General features: G+C 44.1%; 1 protein-coding gene across 1 annotated transcript; it reads right to left on the bottom strand.

Moving 5' to 3' along the window:
* Positions 1–549: 549 nt before the first annotated feature.
* On the bottom strand, positions 550–16575 carry PIN4 (peptidylprolyl cis/trans isomerase, NIMA-interacting 4). Its single transcript, XM_010332398.3, has 4 exons — positions 16416–16575; positions 11186–11259; positions 1980–2099; positions 550–1520 (listed from the first exon to the last, which is right to left on the bottom strand). Exons 1-4 carry the CDS (start codon positions 16456–16458, stop codon positions 1362–1364), a joined length of 396 nt encoding a protein of 131 aa, XP_010330700.1. The 5' UTR covers positions 16459–16575; the 3' UTR covers positions 550–1361.
* Positions 16576–19856: the final 3281 nt, after the last annotated feature.

Raw genomic sequence — 19856 nt, 5'->3', positions numbered from 1 at the left:
TTCTCCTGCCTCAGCCTCTTGAGTAGCTGGGATTATGGCATGCGCCACCCCGCCCGGCTAATTTTTTGTATTTTTAGTAGAGACAGGCTTTCTCCATGTTGGTCAGGCTGGTCTAGAACTCCCAACCTCAGGTGATCCACCTGCCTCGGCCTCCCAAAGTGCTGGGATTACAGGCATGAGCCACCGCACTCGGCCTGCAGTGTGTTAAAATAATCACTGTTAAGAATCACATAGCTGGCCGGGTGCAGTGGTTCAAGCCTGTAATCCCAGCACTTTGGGAGGCTGAGGTGGGTGGATCACGAGGTCAAGAGATCGAGACCATCGTGGTCAACATGGTGAAACCCCGTCTCTACTAAAAATACAAAAAATTAGCTGGGCATGCTGGCGCGTGCCTGTAATCCCAGCTACTCAGGAGGCTGAGGCAGGAGAATTGACTGAACCCAGGAGGTGGAGGTTGCGGTGAGCCGAGATCGCGCCATTGCACTCCAGCCTGGGTAACAAGAGCAAAACTCCGGCTCAAAAAAAAAAAAGAAAAAAGAATCACATAGCTGTGTTGGCAAAGTTTTATTTTTGAAGCAGTATAGTATTTACATTAGTAATCTTCATACTTTTTTGTATGTCATAAATATGGCATTTTAAATTTTAAAAATTTAGATGCACAGAACATTGGCCCTGGAAAGGACAGTCCTAATGTAAACCATACACTGAAGATGAGGGAATGAGGTTTTTATGCTGACATCCATCCCTTTAGCCTGCACTTGGTTAGTCTAGTACAAAACGACCCATGGAAGAACTGAGTTCTTTTCTGTCCAATAAACATTTATTTTAAAAGAAAGGAGTTAACACTGAAAGCCTATAACGCGCCACGTACTACGTTAAGAGAGCAGAGCTAATAATAAATGTCCTGGAAGATCAGAGTTGACTAACATGTAAAACAAATGTTGTCCGGGAATTTATTTTATGATTCTCGTATACTAATCTATTTGATGCCCAATATTTCCAGTTGTGTGAATAGTGTGAGTTGATATCTGCTTCCCCTGAAGATGGTTTCTGAATTAATTTATGGGACAGACTGAGAGTCAGATATAGTTCTGAGAGGAAAGGGAATACAGGTTAAAGGGAGTCTGCTTGACTTCTCTTTGAGAATGACTGACTGAATACCTACTGCAGTAGACACTTATCCCCACCTTCTCTCACACCTACAAACCCATGCTGAGAGAGCCTTCACAAAATACAAGAAGTATCCAATATCTTTTCTTTTTAAAAATGTTTGTATTTCCTTGCAACTCCAGCTCAAAAGAATACCCAATACCTTTTAAAGAAACAAAATGTATAAAACTTATTCAGTCTTTCATATGATTTTATTTTCTTCCTTCAACCATAATAATATGATATCCAAATTTTGTCTTAACTGGTGGGTCTGTAAACACAGGCTTATCCATCCCACTTACAGGCAAGGCAAATGCTGCTTCTTGAAATGGTCCCACCATGGACCCTCTGGTCATCCAACCCAAGTCGCCCTGAAAAACCCAAAAGATAAGTGATATTGATTGGCCCTAAAGAGGGAACAGTTCTGGTGTAGCTTGAGAGAATTTCCCAACATTTTGCTAAGGTTATGAAGTATATTCCTAAGAGCAATACAGGAATAGGCTCAATAAGGACAAATAGGTGGAAGAAGCCTAACTCTAGACCGAACACATAAGCACTCTCAACACTGCTGGACTTTAAACTTAGCTGTGCAAGTTTGGTCATGCCTAGCTTTAGACATAGGTGACCCTTATTCTACTATTCATAAGTTGGACACTTCTGCTTTGAAATCTTTAAACTAAAATATGGTTACAACTAATGGTTGAACAAAAGGAGTAATCCCTACTTTTGTGTTTCTTCTGTGCAGGACGGAGAAGTTTATTTTATTATTTGTCATTTTTATTTTGCTCCCTCACCCTGAGAGAAAATTATAAATAATAAGAGCAACGTACCCCTTGCCTGGCTTTATCTTCACTATATTGTGCAGCCACTTCATTGAATCTCATCCCAGACTTTAACTTTTCCATGGCTTCCATGATTTTGCCATGTTTTTCACATAGAATGTGTCTGACCTGTAAGGAAAAAGTACATTCATGGAATACTTGGAGACCCAAATGACTCCTCAAAGTACAGCGGTTACATCTGGATTACCGCCACCAGTAAAAAACAAACAAACAAACAAAAAAAAAACATTAGCCGGGCGCGGTGGTTCTTGCCTGTAATCCCAGCACTTTGGGAGGCCGAGGCAGGTGGATCACCAGAGGTCAGGAGTTTGAGACCAGCCTGATCAACATGGAGAAACCCTGTCTCTACTAAAAATACAAAAAAAAAAAAAAAAAAAAAAAAAAATTAGCTGGCCGTGGTGGCACTCACCTGTAAACCTGGGAGGCAGAATTTGCAGTGAGCTGGGATTGCGCCATTGCACTCCAGCCTGGGTGACAGAGTGAGACTCCGTCTTAAAAAACAAAAACAGCCGGGCGCGGTGGCTCAAGCCTGTAATCCCAGCACTTTGGGAGGCCGAGGTGGGTGGATCACGAGGTCAAGAGATCGAGACCATCCTGGTCAACATGGTGAAACCCCGTCTCTACTAAAAATACTAAAAATTAGCTGGGCATGGTGGCGTGTGTCTGTAATCCCAGCTACTCAGGAGGCTGAGGCAGGAGAATTGCCTGAACCCAGGAGGCGGAGGTTGCGGTGAGCCGAGATCATGCCATTGCACTCCAGCCTAGGCAACAAGAGCGAAACTCCGTCTCAAAAAACAAAAACAAAAACAAAAACAAAAACAAACAAAAAAAACCCCATACATTAGTGCATATCAAGTAAAAATCCTGGAAGTTTGCCGTGGGCAACAACTACAAACCCATTCCCCATATTAATACAACATCTCAGAGTCCTGATTTAGATGGAAAATGGGCACTTGCCTCAGCCTCCAGGGTAGCTGGGATTATAGACATGTACCACCACGCGCGGCTACCGGCTAATTTTGTTTTTTGTTTTTGTTTTTTGTTTTGAGACAGAGTCTTGCTCTGTCGCCCAGGCTGGAGTGCAGTGGCGCAATCTCAGGTCACTGCAACCTCCACCTCCTGGGTTCAAGCAATTCTCCTGCCTCAGTCTCCCCAGTAGCTGGGACTACAGGCATGTGCCATCATGCCTGGCTAATTTTTGTATTTTTAGTAGAGACAGGGTTTCGCCATGTTGCCCAGGCTGGTCTTGAACTCCTGACCTCAGGTGATCTGCCTGCCTCAGACTCCCAAAGTGCAGGGATTACAGGCATGAGCCACCATTCCTGGCCTAATTTGGTATTTTTAGCAGAGACGGGGTTTTACCATGTTGATCAGGCTGGCCTCAAACTCCTGACCTCAGGTGATCTGCCCACCTCAGCCTCCCAAAGTGGTGGGATTACAGGCATGAGCCACCGCGCCTGTCCCCTACTGTAAACTTTATATACACTGTACATGTAGGCTACAGTCAATTTATAAAATACTTTTCTTTATTCAATAGTAAATTAATGTTAGCTTATTGTATCTTTTTAACTTTATACATTTAAATTATTTTTAATTATTTGACTAATACTTCGCTTAAAAAACATATTGTGCAACTGTACAAAAATATTTTCTTTCTTCATATCCTCATTCTATAAGCTTTTTTTTTTTTTTTGAGACAAAGTCTGGCTCCGTCACCCAGGCTGGAGTGCAGTAGCATAATCTCAGCTCACTGCAACCAATGCCTCCCGGGTTCAAGCGATTCTCGTCCCTCTCAGCCTTCTGAGTAGCTGGGATACAGGCGCCTATCACCATGCTTAGCTAATTTTTAAATTTTTTGTAGAGACAGGATTTCGCCATGTTTGCCAGGCTGGTCTCAAACTCCTGACCTCAGGTGATCCACCAGCCTTGGCCTCCTAAAGTGCTGGGGTTACAGGCGTGAGCCACCACACCTGGCCTCTATATGCTTTTTTCTATTTAAATCTTTTTTAACATTTTTATTAATGACTAAGACACAAATACACATATTAGCTTAGGCCCACATAGGGTCAGGATCATCAGTATCACTGTTTTCCAGCTCCATGTCCTGTCCCATGGAAAGGTCTTCAAGGACAATAACATGCATGGGACTGTCATCAGCTATCATAATGCCTTCTGGAATACTTCCTGAAGGACCTGCCTGAGCCTGTTTTACGGCTAACTTTTTTTTTTTTAAGAGACAGCTTCTAGACTGCCTCCTTATTTCTGCTTTTGTACTCACAAAGTGATCGTCTGATACAATTCCTGGGAAAGGGTACACTGCATTCACGGTCACAGATAGCGGATACTGTCCACCATTTTATAAATGAATAAATGAGTATTCTAGTTTAGACAGTGCAACAAAGAGTATTTAGTTCCTGTGGGGTCTTCAAGTGTGATCAACCAACTGGCAACAGTGCCTCTGTGTCTTGGAGAGCCAAGCTACAGTAAGAGTTTGGGAGTGATGACGATGGAGGTGGCAGCTGAAGTGTGGAATTCAGGAGGTTAATCAGGAAGGAGATGAGAAAGAGAAGAGAAGGAAAGAAAGCTAAAGATAACCTTGAAAACCATCAGTGTTCAAGCAAAAGGAACTCAAAAAATATAATAAAAAGGGGCCAGGCGCAGTGGTTCACGCCTATAATCCCAGCACTTTGGGGGGCCAAGGTGAGAGGATCCCTTGAGGCTGGGAGTTTGAGACCACTCTGGGCAACATTAGCAAGACTCCCATCTCTACAAAAACTTTTAAAAAAATTAGCTAGGCACAGTGGTGCACATCTGTAGTCTTAGCTACACAGAGGCTGAGGCAGGAGGATCACTTGAGCCCAGGAATTGAAGGCTGCAGTGAGCTATGATCATGCCACTGCAGGTCATGTACTCCAGACTGTATGACAAAGCAAGAACCTGTCTCTTAAAAATAAAAAAGAAAAAGCATAATAAAAAGGAAAGGCCATATAGGTAGGCGAAAAATGTGTGCTAACAAACCAAGGCAGGAGAGAGTTTCAAGAAGGAAATGGTCAACAAGGGTTAAGTGCTGCAGAGACATCACATAAGAAGTACAATAAATTGTGCAATGATGGAGCAATGATCTCAGAAAAAGGAGTTTCAGAAGAGTTTAAGTGCAGAAGCCAGAATGCAGCAGGCTGACTGAGGAAACAATGGGAAGTGGGAGGGCAATGTGTAACATGGGAGAGTCTCTCCACTAATTTTGTTTGAAAAGGAGAAAGGGCTCTGGCTAGAGGCAAAGGGTGGAAGACATGTAAATATGAATTTTAGGCAGGGTGTGGTGGCTCACGCCTGTAATCCCAGCACTTTGGGAGGCCGAGACAGGTGGATCACCTGAGGTCAGGAGTTGGAGACCAGCCTGGCCAACATGGTGAAACCTTGTCTTTACTAAAAATACAATTAGCCGGACGTGGTGGCGGATACCTGTAATCCCAGCTACTCGGGAGGCTGAGGCAGGAGAATCGCTTGAACCCGGGAGGCAGAGGTTGCAGTGAGCTGAGATCACACCATTGCACTCTAGCCTGGGCAACAAGAGCAAAACTGAAGACAGAACAAAAAGAGAGTAGAGATAAATGAAGGAGCAAGGTGTTCGAAACAAGGTTTGAAAAATTAGCCTTAAAGGAAAAAAAGGTGAGGCGGTAACTTTGGTTGAAAGTGGCTAAAAGCCAATGAGTTCCTGAGGATAGGTCTGGTTTCCATTTGCTTGCTAAAATAATAAAAACATTTGGCCAGGTGTGGTGGCTCATGCCTGTAATCCCAGCTACTCAGGAGGCTGAGGCAGGAGAATTGCTTGAACCCGGGAGGTGGAGGTTGCAGTGAGCCGAGATCACATCATTGCACTCCAGCCTGGTTGACAAGAGCAAAACTCCGTCTCAAAAATAATAATAATAATAACAACAACATTTAAAAGTTGATGAGTACTTAATAATTGCAAAGCGCTGTGCTAAGTGCTTTAAATGAATTATCTCATTAAATCCTCATCCTAACCCTATGAGACTAGATGAGTCTTTCTTAACCCTGGCAGCATATTAAAACCACCTCCAGAGTGTCTAAAAAATTTTATTTTTGTTGTTTGAGACAAAGTCTCACTCTGTTGCCCAGGCTGCAATCTCAGCTCACTGCAACGTCTGCCTCCTGGGTTCAAGTAATTCTCCTGCCTCAGCCTCCTGAGTAGCTGAGATTTCAGGTGCACACCATCAAGCCCAACTAATTTTTGTATTTTCAGTAGAGACAAGGTGTCACCATGTTGGCCAAGCTGGTCTCGAACTCCTGACCTCAAGTGATCCACCCACCTCAGCCTCCCAAAGTGCTGGGATTACAAGCATGAGCCACTGAGCCCAGCCGTTCTTAAAAAGTTATCAAGGTCCAGGCCCCACTCCTAGAAATTCTGATGCAGTTGGTCTGGGGTGAGACCCTAGGCATGGGTATTTTTTTAGGTGAATCTGATGTACAGCGAGGGTTGAGAACCATGGGACGAAGTTCTCTGTTGACTGGTAGGAGTGGGGTGGTGGATGGCTGCAGCCGAGTGGTTTTTGCACTGAGGGCCTATGTAAAGTTAGAGACCAAGTATTAGTGGCCCCCAATCCCCAAGGCTGTGTGACTTTCCGGTATAGCTCAGCAGTTCTGGTGGCTTGTTACTTCTTTTTGAACTGACTAAATTTTTCTTTCTTTCTTTTTTCTTTTTGAGATGGAGTCTCGCTCTGTCGCCCAGGCTGGAGTGTAGTGGTGTGGTCGCAGCTCACTGCAACCTCCGTCTTCCAGGTTCGAGTGATTCTCCTGCCTCAGCCTCCAGAGTAGCTGGGATTACAGGCACCTGCCACCATGCCCGGCTAATTTTTGTATTTTTAGTGGAGATAATTCAAAACCATGTTGGCCAAGCTGGTTTTGAATTCCTGACCACAGATGATCCGCCTGCCTTGGCCTCTCAAAGTGCTGGGACTATAGGCATGAGCCATGGCACCTAGCCAAATATTTCTTTCTTAAGTAACTGTTTCAAATTTGAGCCAAGCTACTGAAATAAGTTAATGCATGAGCAAATATAATATTCATATTGGCATTATTGGTAAATATTTTATTTACATACTTATTAAAAATCAAGTATTAATATTTAAGTTGCCCCAAAGTAGACATTTTCAAGGAAATCTATCTTTTCTTTTCTTTTTCCTTCCTTTCTTTCTTTTTTATTGATGCAAAGTAGATGTACATAGTTTCAGGGTAATGGAATAATCTGATACATTCATATAACTGGTAAAGATGAAATCAGTATATTTGGAACATACATCATCTTAAATATTTGTCTTTTCTTTATACTAGAACCACTCGAATTCTTCTCTTCTAACTATAGTTGTGATTTTAAGTGCAAAGAAAGTAGACCAGTGGACTGATACTGAGTAGCAAGGAGGTGGCCAAAAGAAAAAGAAAATGGAACTCCTCAATCCAGTGGTCAAGCCCCTAGGCCTAATTTTGAGTTTACAGGGCACAGGAGAACAAACATGAAGCCTGGGAGAAAGTAGGGAGAGCAGGGTGGGCTCGAGGGCTTAGGGGTCTACCAGGAGAAGAACAGAGGAACAGGATTGGGGAAGGAAGGAAGATAAAGGGAAGGAGGGAAGCTATGATCAGTGGGTGGGTCTCAGAATCTGCACAGCTTATGGCAACAAAAGGGCAGGGTATAGCTACAGAGGTGGGGTCTGAAGCAGAATGACAGAATGTGGAAGGAGCTGGACCCTAAAAGGCCGGAGGGTCCCAGGGTCTAAGTGTTGGGGCCTTCATAACACACTTGCAACAACCCAGCTATCCTTCAACAGGTGAATGGTTTGACATACTACAGCACCTCCACATCATGGAATACGGGTTGAATATCATTTATCCAAAATGCTTGGGACCAGAGTGCTTTGGATTTGGGAATATTTGCATTATACTTACCAGTTGAGCATCCCTAATCTGAAAATTCAAAATCTAAAATGCTACAATAAGCATTTGCTTTGAGTGTCATGTTAGTGCTCAAAAAGCTTCTTCAGATTTTACAGCATTTTGGATTTTCAGATCTGGGATACTCAACTGGTACTACTTTGCAATACAAAGGAATAAACTATTGATAAACACATCACTTGAATGAAATGTCCAGCAAATTATACTGGTTGAATAAAACCAATCCCAAAAGGTTACATACTATATTATTCCATTCATATAACATTCTTGACATTATAAAGTTACACAAATGGAGTACAGATAAGTTGCTGCCATAGGTTAAGGGGGCAGAGGTGGGCAGGAGGGAAGTGGGTATAGTTACAAAAGGACAACAGGAGGGATCCTTGTAGTGACAGGATTGTCTACATCTTGACTATACCAATGTCATTATCCTGTTTGTGCTCTTGTACTATAGTTCTGTTAGGTGTTACCATGGAGAGAAACCAAGTATTATTTCTTTTTCTTTTTTTTTTTTTAGAGACAAGGTCTCCTTCTGTTGCCCAGGCCAGAGGGCAGTGGCATGATCATGGCTCACTGCAGCCCTGAACTCCTGGGCTCAAACCATCCTCCTACTTCACCATTCCAAGTAGCTGGGACTACAGGCACACACCACCATGCCCAGCTAGATGTATTCTTTCTTTCTTTCTTTTTTTTTTAACTTGGCCAAGTCCTGAAGGAAAGATGTATTATTTCCTACAACTGCGTGCAAATCTATAATTTTCTCAAAATAAAAGGCTTTATAAAAAATTTAGCCAGGCACGGTGGCTCAAGCCTGTAATCTTATAATCCCAGCACTTTGGGAGGTTGAGGTAGATGGATCACTTGAGGTCAGGAGTTCGAGATCAGCCTGGCAAACATGGTGAAACCTTGTCTCTACCAAAAATGCAAAACTTAGCCAGGCTTGGAGGCATATGCGTGTAATCCCAGCTACTCAGGAGGCTGAAGCGAGAGAATGCTTGAACCTGCGAGGTGGAGGTTGCAGTGAGCCGAGGTGGCACCACTGCACTCCAGCCTGGGCGACAGAGCAAGGCTTAATCTCAAAAAAAAAAAAAAAAATGTAACCCTAATTTACTTTCCTAGTGAATAAGTGCCACTCCTTTACGTATATCTCATGCGTGCACACTGAACTTATTTTTTTCCATAGAGGGTAAGATGACTCTTTAAAGCCGTATGCACCAGGCGTGGTGGTTCATGCCCCTATATTCTTAACACTTTTGGAGGCTGAGGTGGGAGGATCACTTGAGGCCAGGAGTTCAAAACCAGCCTGGGCGACATAGTGAGACCTCACTTCTACGAAGGTAAAAACAACAAAACAAAGTTTTTAAAAGCCATATGCAGTGGAACAGTCTCCTAGGTTAGATGCTTGTAAAAGCACATTAGGTGAAAACTGCATATTGCCAGAATTACCCTAGAACATTCTGTTATGAAGATGTCATACGGGAGACCAGCATGTCAGCTCTCATTAAGCCCAGACACAGCCAGACATGCTCTACTTCCAGTTTGTAACGATGACCACTTCTTCAGTTGAACACCAGATGCACGGGGTTTTATTTAAGGGCTCTGTTTTATGAAAACTTATCTTTGGACACCAGAACCTCACTTTGCATGATTGCATGCTCATACAAGAATTCAGGGCAACTACAGAAAAGCTGGTACATGTCTCTCATCTCTCTCTCTCTCTGTGGGGCACAGGTTCATTGAATAGAAGAGTGGGCAGAACAGCCCACACCATTTACGTGATCTCTCTTTCTTAGGCTACACATATATGACTGAATGTATGATACAGTTCCACTGCTATGCTTATCATACAGCAATGAAATATATATATTTACCTAACTGCTCCCAAGTGGACTGTGATAACAAGGACCATCTCTTATTTTTTATTTATTTATTTATTTATTTTTTGAGACAGGGTCTTGCTCTGTTGCACAGGATGAGTGCATTGGCATAATCATGGCTTACTGCAGCCTTGAATTCCCAGGCTCAAGCAATCCTCCCACTTCAGCCTCCCAAGTAGCTGGGGACACAGGTGTGCACCACCACGTCCAGCTAGTTTTTTATATTTTTTAGTGACAGGGTCTCGCTATGTTGCCCAGGCTGGTCTCAAACTCCTGGGCTCAAGTGATCCTCCCGCCTTGGCCTCCCAAAGTGCTGGGATTACAGCAGTGAACCATTGTGCCTGGCCCATCTCTTACTTTTTTATTAAATTAAAATAAAAATCCCCAGAGCCTAATACACTGGTTGGCACAGGGCAGATGTCACTAAATCCTTACTGAAAGAATGAATCAAAGTACAGCCTCCCATATCCTGACTAAAACATGGAAATTACCTTGTTACACAGTACTTACTAGTATAGTTCTGTTTGCAAATTAAATTTTCTCCCAGCAGATACTCCTCTGGGACTAGGTTAAGAATTTCAAGTAGTTATTTACTGATTTTCTCCTGCCCCCATTTTCATGGTCAAGACCCTCGTTTGTAGCTCAGCTGGTGGGGGTGGTGGTGAGCTTTTTAAAGAGATCTGCACCCTTGCCTGTTTATTCAGCAGAGGCCTTTTAACACTTATCTAATCTCTTGGTTTCATAAAATATTATTTTTCCTGAGAAATAACTCAGTCCCTTACTGGGAAAAATCTAACTTAATGCATTTTAAGGAACAATACTAAAAGTATGAGGAAATTCTGGGTATCTGAGAAAGTATTTGAGAAAATATTTAAAGGAAATTACTTTTCATAAGAAAGATTGGTCTATATTTTCCAATATTTTTAGAGATGGGATCTCACTCTGTTGCTCAGGCTGGAGTGCAGTGGCACGATCTTGGCTCACCACAAACTCAGCCTCCCGGTTCAAGCGATTCTCAATTCTCATGCCTCAGCCTCCTGAGTAGCTGTGATTACAGGTGTGCACCACCACACCAGGCGAATTTCTGTATTTTTAGTAGAGACAAGGTTTCACCATTTTGGCCAGACTGGTCTCGAACTCCTGACCTCAAGTGATCTACCTGCCTTGGCCTCCCAAGGTGCTGGGATTACAGGTGTAAACCACTGCATCTGGCTGCAATTTTGTATTATTTTGATTTTATACCAGTGTTAGGTTAGCCTGTTTGAATGAATTAAGCATTCTACCTTTTACATGTATCAACACAAATGGAATTTATTTTTCACATGGAAAAAAAAGGAACTAGTAACTCACCTTTACTGCATTGCCACCGCCTTTGGGACCTTGAGCCTTCTTGTCAGCACTGTCACTCCCAGAGGCTGCTCCCCCTTTAGAGAAGAGATGACAGGTACTCATTTAAACTGCAGCTCCATGTTTACGGAAAGGTACAACACGCAACGGGAGTTGATACTTCCATCATAATGCCACACTTCAAAAGGGAACTCGGCCAGACACTTTACAACAAGGGTATCCAATCTTTGGCTTTCCTCGGCCACATTGGAAGAACTGTCTTGGACCACACAAAATACACTAACACTAATGACAGCTGATGAGCTAAAACACACACATACACACAAAATCTCATAATGTTTTAAGACAGTTTCTGAATTTGTGTTGGGTTGCATTCAAAGCCGTCCTGGGCTGTATGCTGCCTGTGGGCCACGAATTGGACAAGCTTGCTTTACAGTATCAAGCTAAATGAATCTGACTCACCTTTCTTCAGACAGGAAACCTATGCCCTATATAAACCCTTCACACAAAGTGGATACACAAATTAGTGTGCTAATAGGTGAATGAAAGCTCCAGAAGCCTGGCCCAGATTCTCTGCATCCAATTTAACACCCTTCTGAGGGCAGACCCCTAAGTTCTTGTAATAATTCTATCATGTACTGCAACTATGTATTCAAGCATCACAACCCCAGTAAGCAAAATCTCCAAGAATATATTTTTTAAAAAGATCAAATTGGCGCCGGGCGCGGTGGCTCAAGCCTGTAATCCCAGCACTTTGGGAGGCCGAGGCGGGTGGATCACGAGGTCAAGAGATCGAGACCATCCTGGTCAACATGGTGAAACTCCATCTCTACTAAAAATACAAAAAATTAGCTGGGCATGGTGGCGCATGCCTGTAATCCGAGCTACTCAGGAGGCTGAGGCAGGAGAATTGCCTGAACCCAGGAGGCGGAGGTTGCGGTGAGCTGAGATCGTGCCATCGCACTCCAGCCTGGGTAACAAGAGCAAAACTCCGTCTCAAAAAAAAAAAAAAAGATCAAATTTCCCGCTACCCATTTTTGGCTAAAGAATACATTCATGTCCAAATTTCTAGAGTTTACCATTGCCTACTGATGTCTACCTAGAACCATTAGCAACATCTTACATTTACTAGTATGTCATTTTACTACTATGGTGACTTCTGTGTCAATGGCAGCCTACTTCACTGCTAGAGGCCGATGTTCCTAAGAACTAGAGCTGAATTAAGGGTTCGGTTCAATAAACATTTCCAGGCACTGGGAGTACAAAGATAAACAAACCATGTACCTTCCTTCAGAAAACTCATGTTCTAGGGAGGAAAACAGATCATTTCAGGAGAATGCAGGAGATGCAGAGATGGTTATGGACAAGAGGCTGTGGAAGCAGAGGGACACTGGAGCCAGCCAGGGAAGGTTTCCTGGATGAGTAGGAGCTGGTCAGCCAAAGAATGGACAAGGAGACACTCCAGAATGGGGGAAACGACATGGTATGTGTTGTATTGATGAAGCCAAATCTGAGGTGGGAGTGCACTCAGATGAGCCGGCTTGAGGGAGGTAGCTGAGGGTCAGGGCACTAGGGACTTTTGGCCCCATTAAGGAGCTTGGGATTTGTCCTAGAAGTAATAGGGAGCTACTGAAAAGTTTTAAGCAAGAGTCTCCATCTTGCTTGTCTCAGTATCTCCAAGACTAGCACAATGCCTGGCATACAGAAAGTGTTTTAATAATTGTTTAAATAAACTGAAAACCCCAAATACTGACTGCCAAAAACCTAAGAAAACACTACTGTCAAAGGAGTGTTATTAAATCAAACTCCTAACTGGGTTTGCTACTGAATGATGATGCCTTCCAGTTATCCCATCCTCTCCCCTGCTGGATATTGTCATCTTCTGACTGCCACCTCACTGCCTTTGATTTCCTGAAGACTCTGGCATCAGCTTTGGGCTTCCTCTCCACCCTGACTCCTGCTATTACGTAAAGTGACCTCACCATCCATCCTGAGGAATTTCACAGTTCTGGGTCTCCTTCCCTAATGCAATTCTCTTTACTCCAAGTTACCTGGCCCGGGGGCACATGGTGGAACTGTGCCACTCAGAACTAGTTCAGTCTCTGGCTATAACCTGTCTTTTTTTTTTTTTTTTTTTTTTTGAGACAGAGTTTCGCTCTTGTTACCCAGGCTGGAGTGCAATGGCACGATATCGGCTCACCGCAACCTCCGCCTCCTGGGTTCAGGTAATTCTTCTGCCTCAGCCTCCCGAGTAGCTGGGATTACAGGCACGTGCCACTATGCCCAGCTAATTTTTTGTATTTTTAGTAGAGACGGGGTTTCACTATGTTGACCGGGATGGTCTCGATCTCTTGACCTCGTGATCCACCCGCCTCGGCCTCCCAAAGTGCTGGGATTACAGGCTTGAGCCACCGCGCCCGGCCTTGTCTTTCCAGCTTTCTCATGTCTCACTCCCACAATACTGGCTCTTTATTTCACAGAACCTCCCCCTCGACCCCAGTGCCTTCGTCCTGCTACATTCCCCTAGACCACCAGACTTCTCTTTTTCCCAGTCTGGACCCTATGCTCGTTCATCTGAACTGTGTTCCTACTGGCCCTCATAATTCCCTTGAATTGCTATCCTAACTGCCCAACAAAACTTCACCCATGGCTTAAGGCTGCACCTAGCTCTTTTCAATAATATATTGTGCCAGTTGTATGGTACTAGGTAAATCAGACTGTGAAGATTAGGTAGTCTACAAATTCATGGCCTTCCATCTTAGTCAAGCTCCTAGCCCTGAGGGAACTCCTTTTACTTGTGTTTCATTCCCTCTCCCATTACAATAGTCTAGACCTTTACCACTCTCCTCAAGATGCCTACTGAATCCCTGCCCCTCCATTTCCTTTCCTATGACCTCAAGCATAAGGTGTCCCTACTTCCCCGAGGTCCTGGATTCCATTTTCTCCTAAATCTCACTCCTCTGTACCTGTACCTCTTTTACTTTCTGGATCCTTCCGCCTCACTCCCAAATTTGCCCCATTCCAAAGACGCAAAGAAAATAAAACTTTCTTTTAATCCTTGGTCCTCCTCTATCTACCATCCTATTTCCATGCTTTTCAATTAAAACTTTCCAAGAAGTCCAACTTAACACTTCCTAGTCAGTTCTCTAGTCACTGCAATCTGGCTTCTGCTTCACTGGAACCACTTTTACCTAAGGCCACCTCTAATTTCCAAATTTGCTGTGCTTGATAGACTATATCCTCTTTCTTTAAAACATTCTGGTCTCTCCAGCCTCTGGGCCATCATTCTGCACTCTCTCTATTTGTCTGCCTCTTTCTCTACCTGTCCTAGCATCACATCCTCTGCTCTTTGCTCTTTTCATTCTATAAACTCTCCATGGATAACTGCATACACTCTCACGGGCTCAACTATCATCTATAAGTTAATGACTCCGAAAACCTAAATGTACAGTCTAGATCTCTCCCTCAAACTTCAGACTCAAATATCCAACCACTTCCTGACTACATCTCCACTCAGATGTCCCACAGACACCTCAAAGTCAATCTATCTGAAAATGAATTGATTAATCTCATCCCTGCTTCTCATGTATCCTTGATGTTAGCCCACAGCACCAGCAACAAGTTAGAAATCCAATCTAGAAAACAGGATGATTGTTGATCCTCCCTCACCACCCTTCCCTAACCCAATAAATCACCAAGTTTTGACTATTTCACATTTAATATTTATAGACTCTTTTCTCAGCTCCCACAGCTACTCCCTTATCTCAGTCTACCATCATCTCTCACCAAGACTACCACAACAATCTCCTTACAGGTCTGTCTGATCTTTAACCGACCTTCTTAGCACCATATATAGCACTCTCCATGACCTGGTCTTTGTTTCTGTCTTCATTCTTACCATTTGCCATTCTGCCTTGAGTTTTTGCTCCAGCAGCACTATACTGCACACATCATGCTGTTTCTCATCTCAGTGCTTTTGCTGCTGGACCCCAAGTTGGGAATGCTTTAACCTACCGCCAATGCCCATCTTAACCTCTGCCTAATTCATCTCCAGGAATTCTTCCCTTCCCTGTTCCCCAGCTAAATGAAGCACTTCCCTCAGTTTCTATTATATCTCATACAGATCCTTCAGCACTACATTTAGTAGTGCTTTATGATCACTAAGCCTTTATCTTCCTCTCTACTTTGGGAGCTCCTTAAGGTCAAAATCTATTTTTTTTTTTTTTCTGGCACATGCTCTCTCTGTCGCCCAGGATGGAGTGCACTGGTGCGATCTTGGCTCATTGCAACCTCTGCCTCTCGGATTCAAGCGATTCTCCTGCCTCAGCCTCCCGAGTAGCTGTGATTACAGGCGCGCACCACCATGCCTGGCTAATTTTTGTATTTTTTTTTTTTTTTTTTTTTTTGAGATGGAGTTTCACTCTCGTTACCCAGGCTGGAGTGCAATGGCGCGGTCTCGGCTCACCGCAACCTCCGCCTCCTGGGCTCAGGCAATTCTCCTGCCTCAGCCTCCTGAGTAGCTGGGATTACAGGCATGCGCCACCATGCCCAGCTAATTTTTTTGTATTTTTAGTAGAGACGGGGTTTCACCATGTTGACCAGGATGGTCTCCATCTCTTGACCTCGTGATCCACCCGCCTCGGCCTCCCAAAGTGCTGGGATTCCAGGCTTGAGCCACCGCGCCCGGCCTAATTTTTGTATTTTTAGTAGAGACGGGGTTTTGCCATGTTGGCCAGTCTCGAACTCCTTACCTCAGGTGATCCACCTGCCTCGGCCTCCCAAAGTGCTGGGATTACAGGCTGAGCCACCGAGCCCAGCCCTCTGTTTTATTTTTATATCTTTAGCACTTAGCGCTTTGCCTGACACATTTCTGTTCAATGGATGAATGATTCCTTCCCCGATGGTGGACACGGCATTCTATAAGCATTACAGCGAATTTTAAGGATCATAATCAATGTGTACTTCTTATTGCTGGCTTTTGATAAGACTAACTTTTACAGCTCTAATAACCTCTTGAAATAGCAGTCTTAAGTCATCGTCTCCGAGGAACTATGCCCGCCAGATTCCATTACCCACCAAGACGGTCCCTGAACCGTGGCCCAATGTATTCCTACAGACGTAATCGATGGCAGCACTGTGGGACCACTGCTACCTGCTGCATCCGTCCCGGACTCCTTCCCTCCCTTCGCTCCTCACCCGCCCCCATTCTCCTTGATCGCTCTAGCCACTCTACCTTTCCCCGCTTTTCCAGAACCACTTTTTCCTTTGGGCGGCATCTTGGAAACCTGCTGTTGAACTCTGAACTGCTCCAGTTGCCTTACAAGCCCCTTTAGGCTACATGGGCATGCCCTGAACAAATGCCTGAAAGCCGCATCGCAATAGACCGTTCTTATTGCAACTCCGGAAGCAGGCATAGCTTGGGGCAGACCCCATCCTTTGGCTCTCGGACCAATGGGGCCGAAGATGTCTGACCAATAAGACGCTTGGGGCCGAGACGAAGGCCGAGGGGCGGAGACAAAGGCTGGATTGAGGCGGGAAACCCCGCCTCTGCGCTTTTTGTGACTTCTTTCACGCACCCTTTTTTGCACCAGATCCCCTGCTCCCTACGCTCTGCAAACCGCGCAGCCCCGCTACTTTCTTCACGCGTGCGTAGTAGGAGCCTCAGGGGCCTCTGCAGTCCCTCGGCGCCCGCTCTAGCCAATCCCATGGGGCCGCCAGACAAAGAGAAGCAGGAAGAACCTTGCTGGCGGCCAACTTCCGCTGTCTCCTCCTACACGCAGGGCTGCCCTCTCTGGCAGTTTTTCGTTTGTTAATTTTATTCTGCAGTTGTAGCTAATTGGGTTCAAAAGGTAGTTTTTTTTGAAAACCTGTCACTCCTTTGCCTCTTGCAGATCGCTCGGTCATGGAGAAACATTAGAAACAGTCTCAAGTGCTCCTCAGTCGGATAGTGCTTAAATGTTTCAGCCACACAAAAAGATATGCACCATTCAAAATAACGATTGTAAGGCTGTGTGTACAGTTAGGGGAAATTTTTTTTTTTTTTTTTTTTTTTTGAGACGGAGTCTCGCTCTTTTTACCCAGGCTGGAGTGCAATGGCACGATCTCGGCTCACCGCAACCTCCGCCTCCTGGGTTCAGGCAATTCTCCTGTCTCAGCCTCCTGAGTAGCTGGGATTACAGGCACGAGCCACCATGCCCAGCTAATTTTTTGTATTTTTAGTAGAGACGGGGTTTCACCATGTTGACCAGGATGGTCTCGATCTCTTGACCTCGTGATCCACCCGCCTCGGCCTCCCAAAGTGCTGGGATTACAGGCTTGAGCCACCGCGCCCGGCCTAGGGGAAATGTTTTTAAGACCAAGATAAAGAATATGGTTCCTTTTATATATTCTTTTCCAGTGTCATGTGATACTATGGAATATGATTGATTCCTTTTAAAAGAAGTATATGTAATGTACTATATGGTGTATGAATCTAAAGGAGAGGAAAGCTATACAGCAAGATGTGGCCAGTGGTGCTAGTACATACAGGTCCTCTTACATGTTTCCGTATATTTTCCAAAATTTCCATTGTGCAGTGTAATGCAGTAAAAGCATGGATTCTGGAGCCAGATTGCCTGGTTTCAAATCCTTGCTCCACATCTGTCTACTAGTTCCATGACCTTGAGGAAGTTACTTCATTTCTCCTTGGCTCAGTTTTATCATCTGTGAAATGGAGTCAATGTTAATAGTACCTATTATTATCCTATCAGGTGTTAGAGAATTAAAGAAGTTCATATCTGTAAAGCATCTAAAACGATGACTTGCTCATATTAATAGTGTTTGCCTAAGATAAATGATTTTTGAATTTGTGTCCACACACTTTTTCTCCCCTTACAATTCCTCCCACCCATCAAAAATTTGTATATGGTATGTCAGGAGGGCGTTTCCTCCACTCCATGAGTGAGCTGTCCTAGCTTTCCACTTCAGCCAGAATATAGAGATCTTCCAGCTCAAAGTTTAGTTTTTGGATGCAGCCTTGCTGGACTTGGAGATGCTTCATGCTGATACCAGGGAGTCAGGTATTTTTGAGATTCTGCTCATACCCTACTCAAGACATAACATGGAGCCCCCTATGTTGGGCTGCTGTAACTTCTGGACCTATTTTGGGCACTCCTTGTTTCGGATTGGGAGTGATCAACTGCGGACATCTTTCCTCCCCCACTCGCCGCATACTACAGCGATGAGGGGATCATTGCTCTGCTACTTCTGAGGTGGATCTTGCCCCTGTACTAATTTTCCAAGTCCAGCTGCGAGATGGAGGGGCAGGAGAGTCGGGGTTGGCAGTTGACAGCGACAGTGTAGCCTTGTGTTCATCAGGTTATCCATGGCCAAGAGGCCCAGGAGGAACCTTGACTTTTGATTTTTCACTGGGAAGAAGCTTTCCTGTAACAAACTGGCTATGGCAGTTGCGAAGCAGGAATGAAGCAAACTAGAGTTCAGATCCCAATGAACAGCCAATGTCTGTCAATGGCTGATGTGCCTGGCAAATGCTTAGTGCCTGGAACACTGTGAGAACTCTGTGCATTCCAGCAGGTAATAACAGCAACAATGATAATAAGCAAGCCTGTGTCTGTGGCTGAATTTTTCAAGCAAGCCTGAAGGCCAATAGCTCCAAGGGGAAAAGAATGAGCATAGGCCTGCTGGAGGTTCCAAGGTCAAAAGCATTTTAAGACAGATCTCAACTATGCAGTATGCATTACAAAAAGATGGGGCAGGTATTATGATACAATTTTAAGTATCAGTTCTGAAATGTGAGTTTAACTTTCATTTTCTTCTGTTTATATTATATTCTGTTTTATTACTTGACTTTTTTTTTCATTATTCCAGAGAAAAAGACAATAAATGTAATTTGAAAAGTAAATCATAGAAAAGCCAGCTTCTGTTCAGGGTTAAGTCTGCACCAGTCTATGGAGGCAGACCGTGAAGGAGTCTGTGGAGCAGAGTGACAAATTACCTGAAGAGAAAGGGCAAGGGGAGCAAACAGGAGAAAAATTCAGCCTTGAAACCATGGTAACATCTGCTGGAGTGTGCACTGTGACTCAGCCAGCAATGGCTGCCAGTTGTATTTTCTACTAATTACCTTCTCAGGTTCATTTTTCTATGCATTACTTGAGGAAAATCAGGAAGAGAAGCTGGCAGCCCTCTTCCCAGGACAGAGGTTCACAGACCTTGGCCCAGACTCACACACTGCTCCACCTGACCTGCTCCACAGCCAAAGAATTACAGTTTCTTTCTTGCTTGAGATCCCAGCAGAGCTTATTCTGCAAGGGAAAGCTTGAAGCAACAAAACACAGAGCTCTAGTTGATCCTATTCATCATGGTCATTACATAGGGAGCTCTGGGGCCCAGACTCTGGGGACAAGGGCAAGAAACAGTCATGTTTGGAAAATGAAGACAGGAAAAAATCAGTACATAGTGGATGAGATCAGCCACCTATAAAAGTAACCAATCATCATGGCAAATGGACATAGGTATTAATATTTAAATATATTGCTGATATGACTGATGTGTCTCCATGAGTACAGTCAGTGGCCAAATAACTTTCTAACCCACTTCATACTAGGTAATGAAGCTTTGACTGTTTTTTTCAAAAAGGGCTTAAGAGAAGAGGGCTTCATCTATGTTTGTTCAGCAT

The sequence above is a fragment of the Saimiri boliviensis genome, chromosome X (genome assembly GCF_048565385.1).
Source record: "Saimiri boliviensis isolate mSaiBol1 chromosome X, mSaiBol1.pri, whole genome shotgun sequence".
NCBI lineage: Eukaryota > Metazoa > Chordata > Mammalia > Primates > Cebidae > Saimiri > Saimiri boliviensis.
This window is presented reverse-complemented; position numbering and strand designations above follow the sequence as displayed.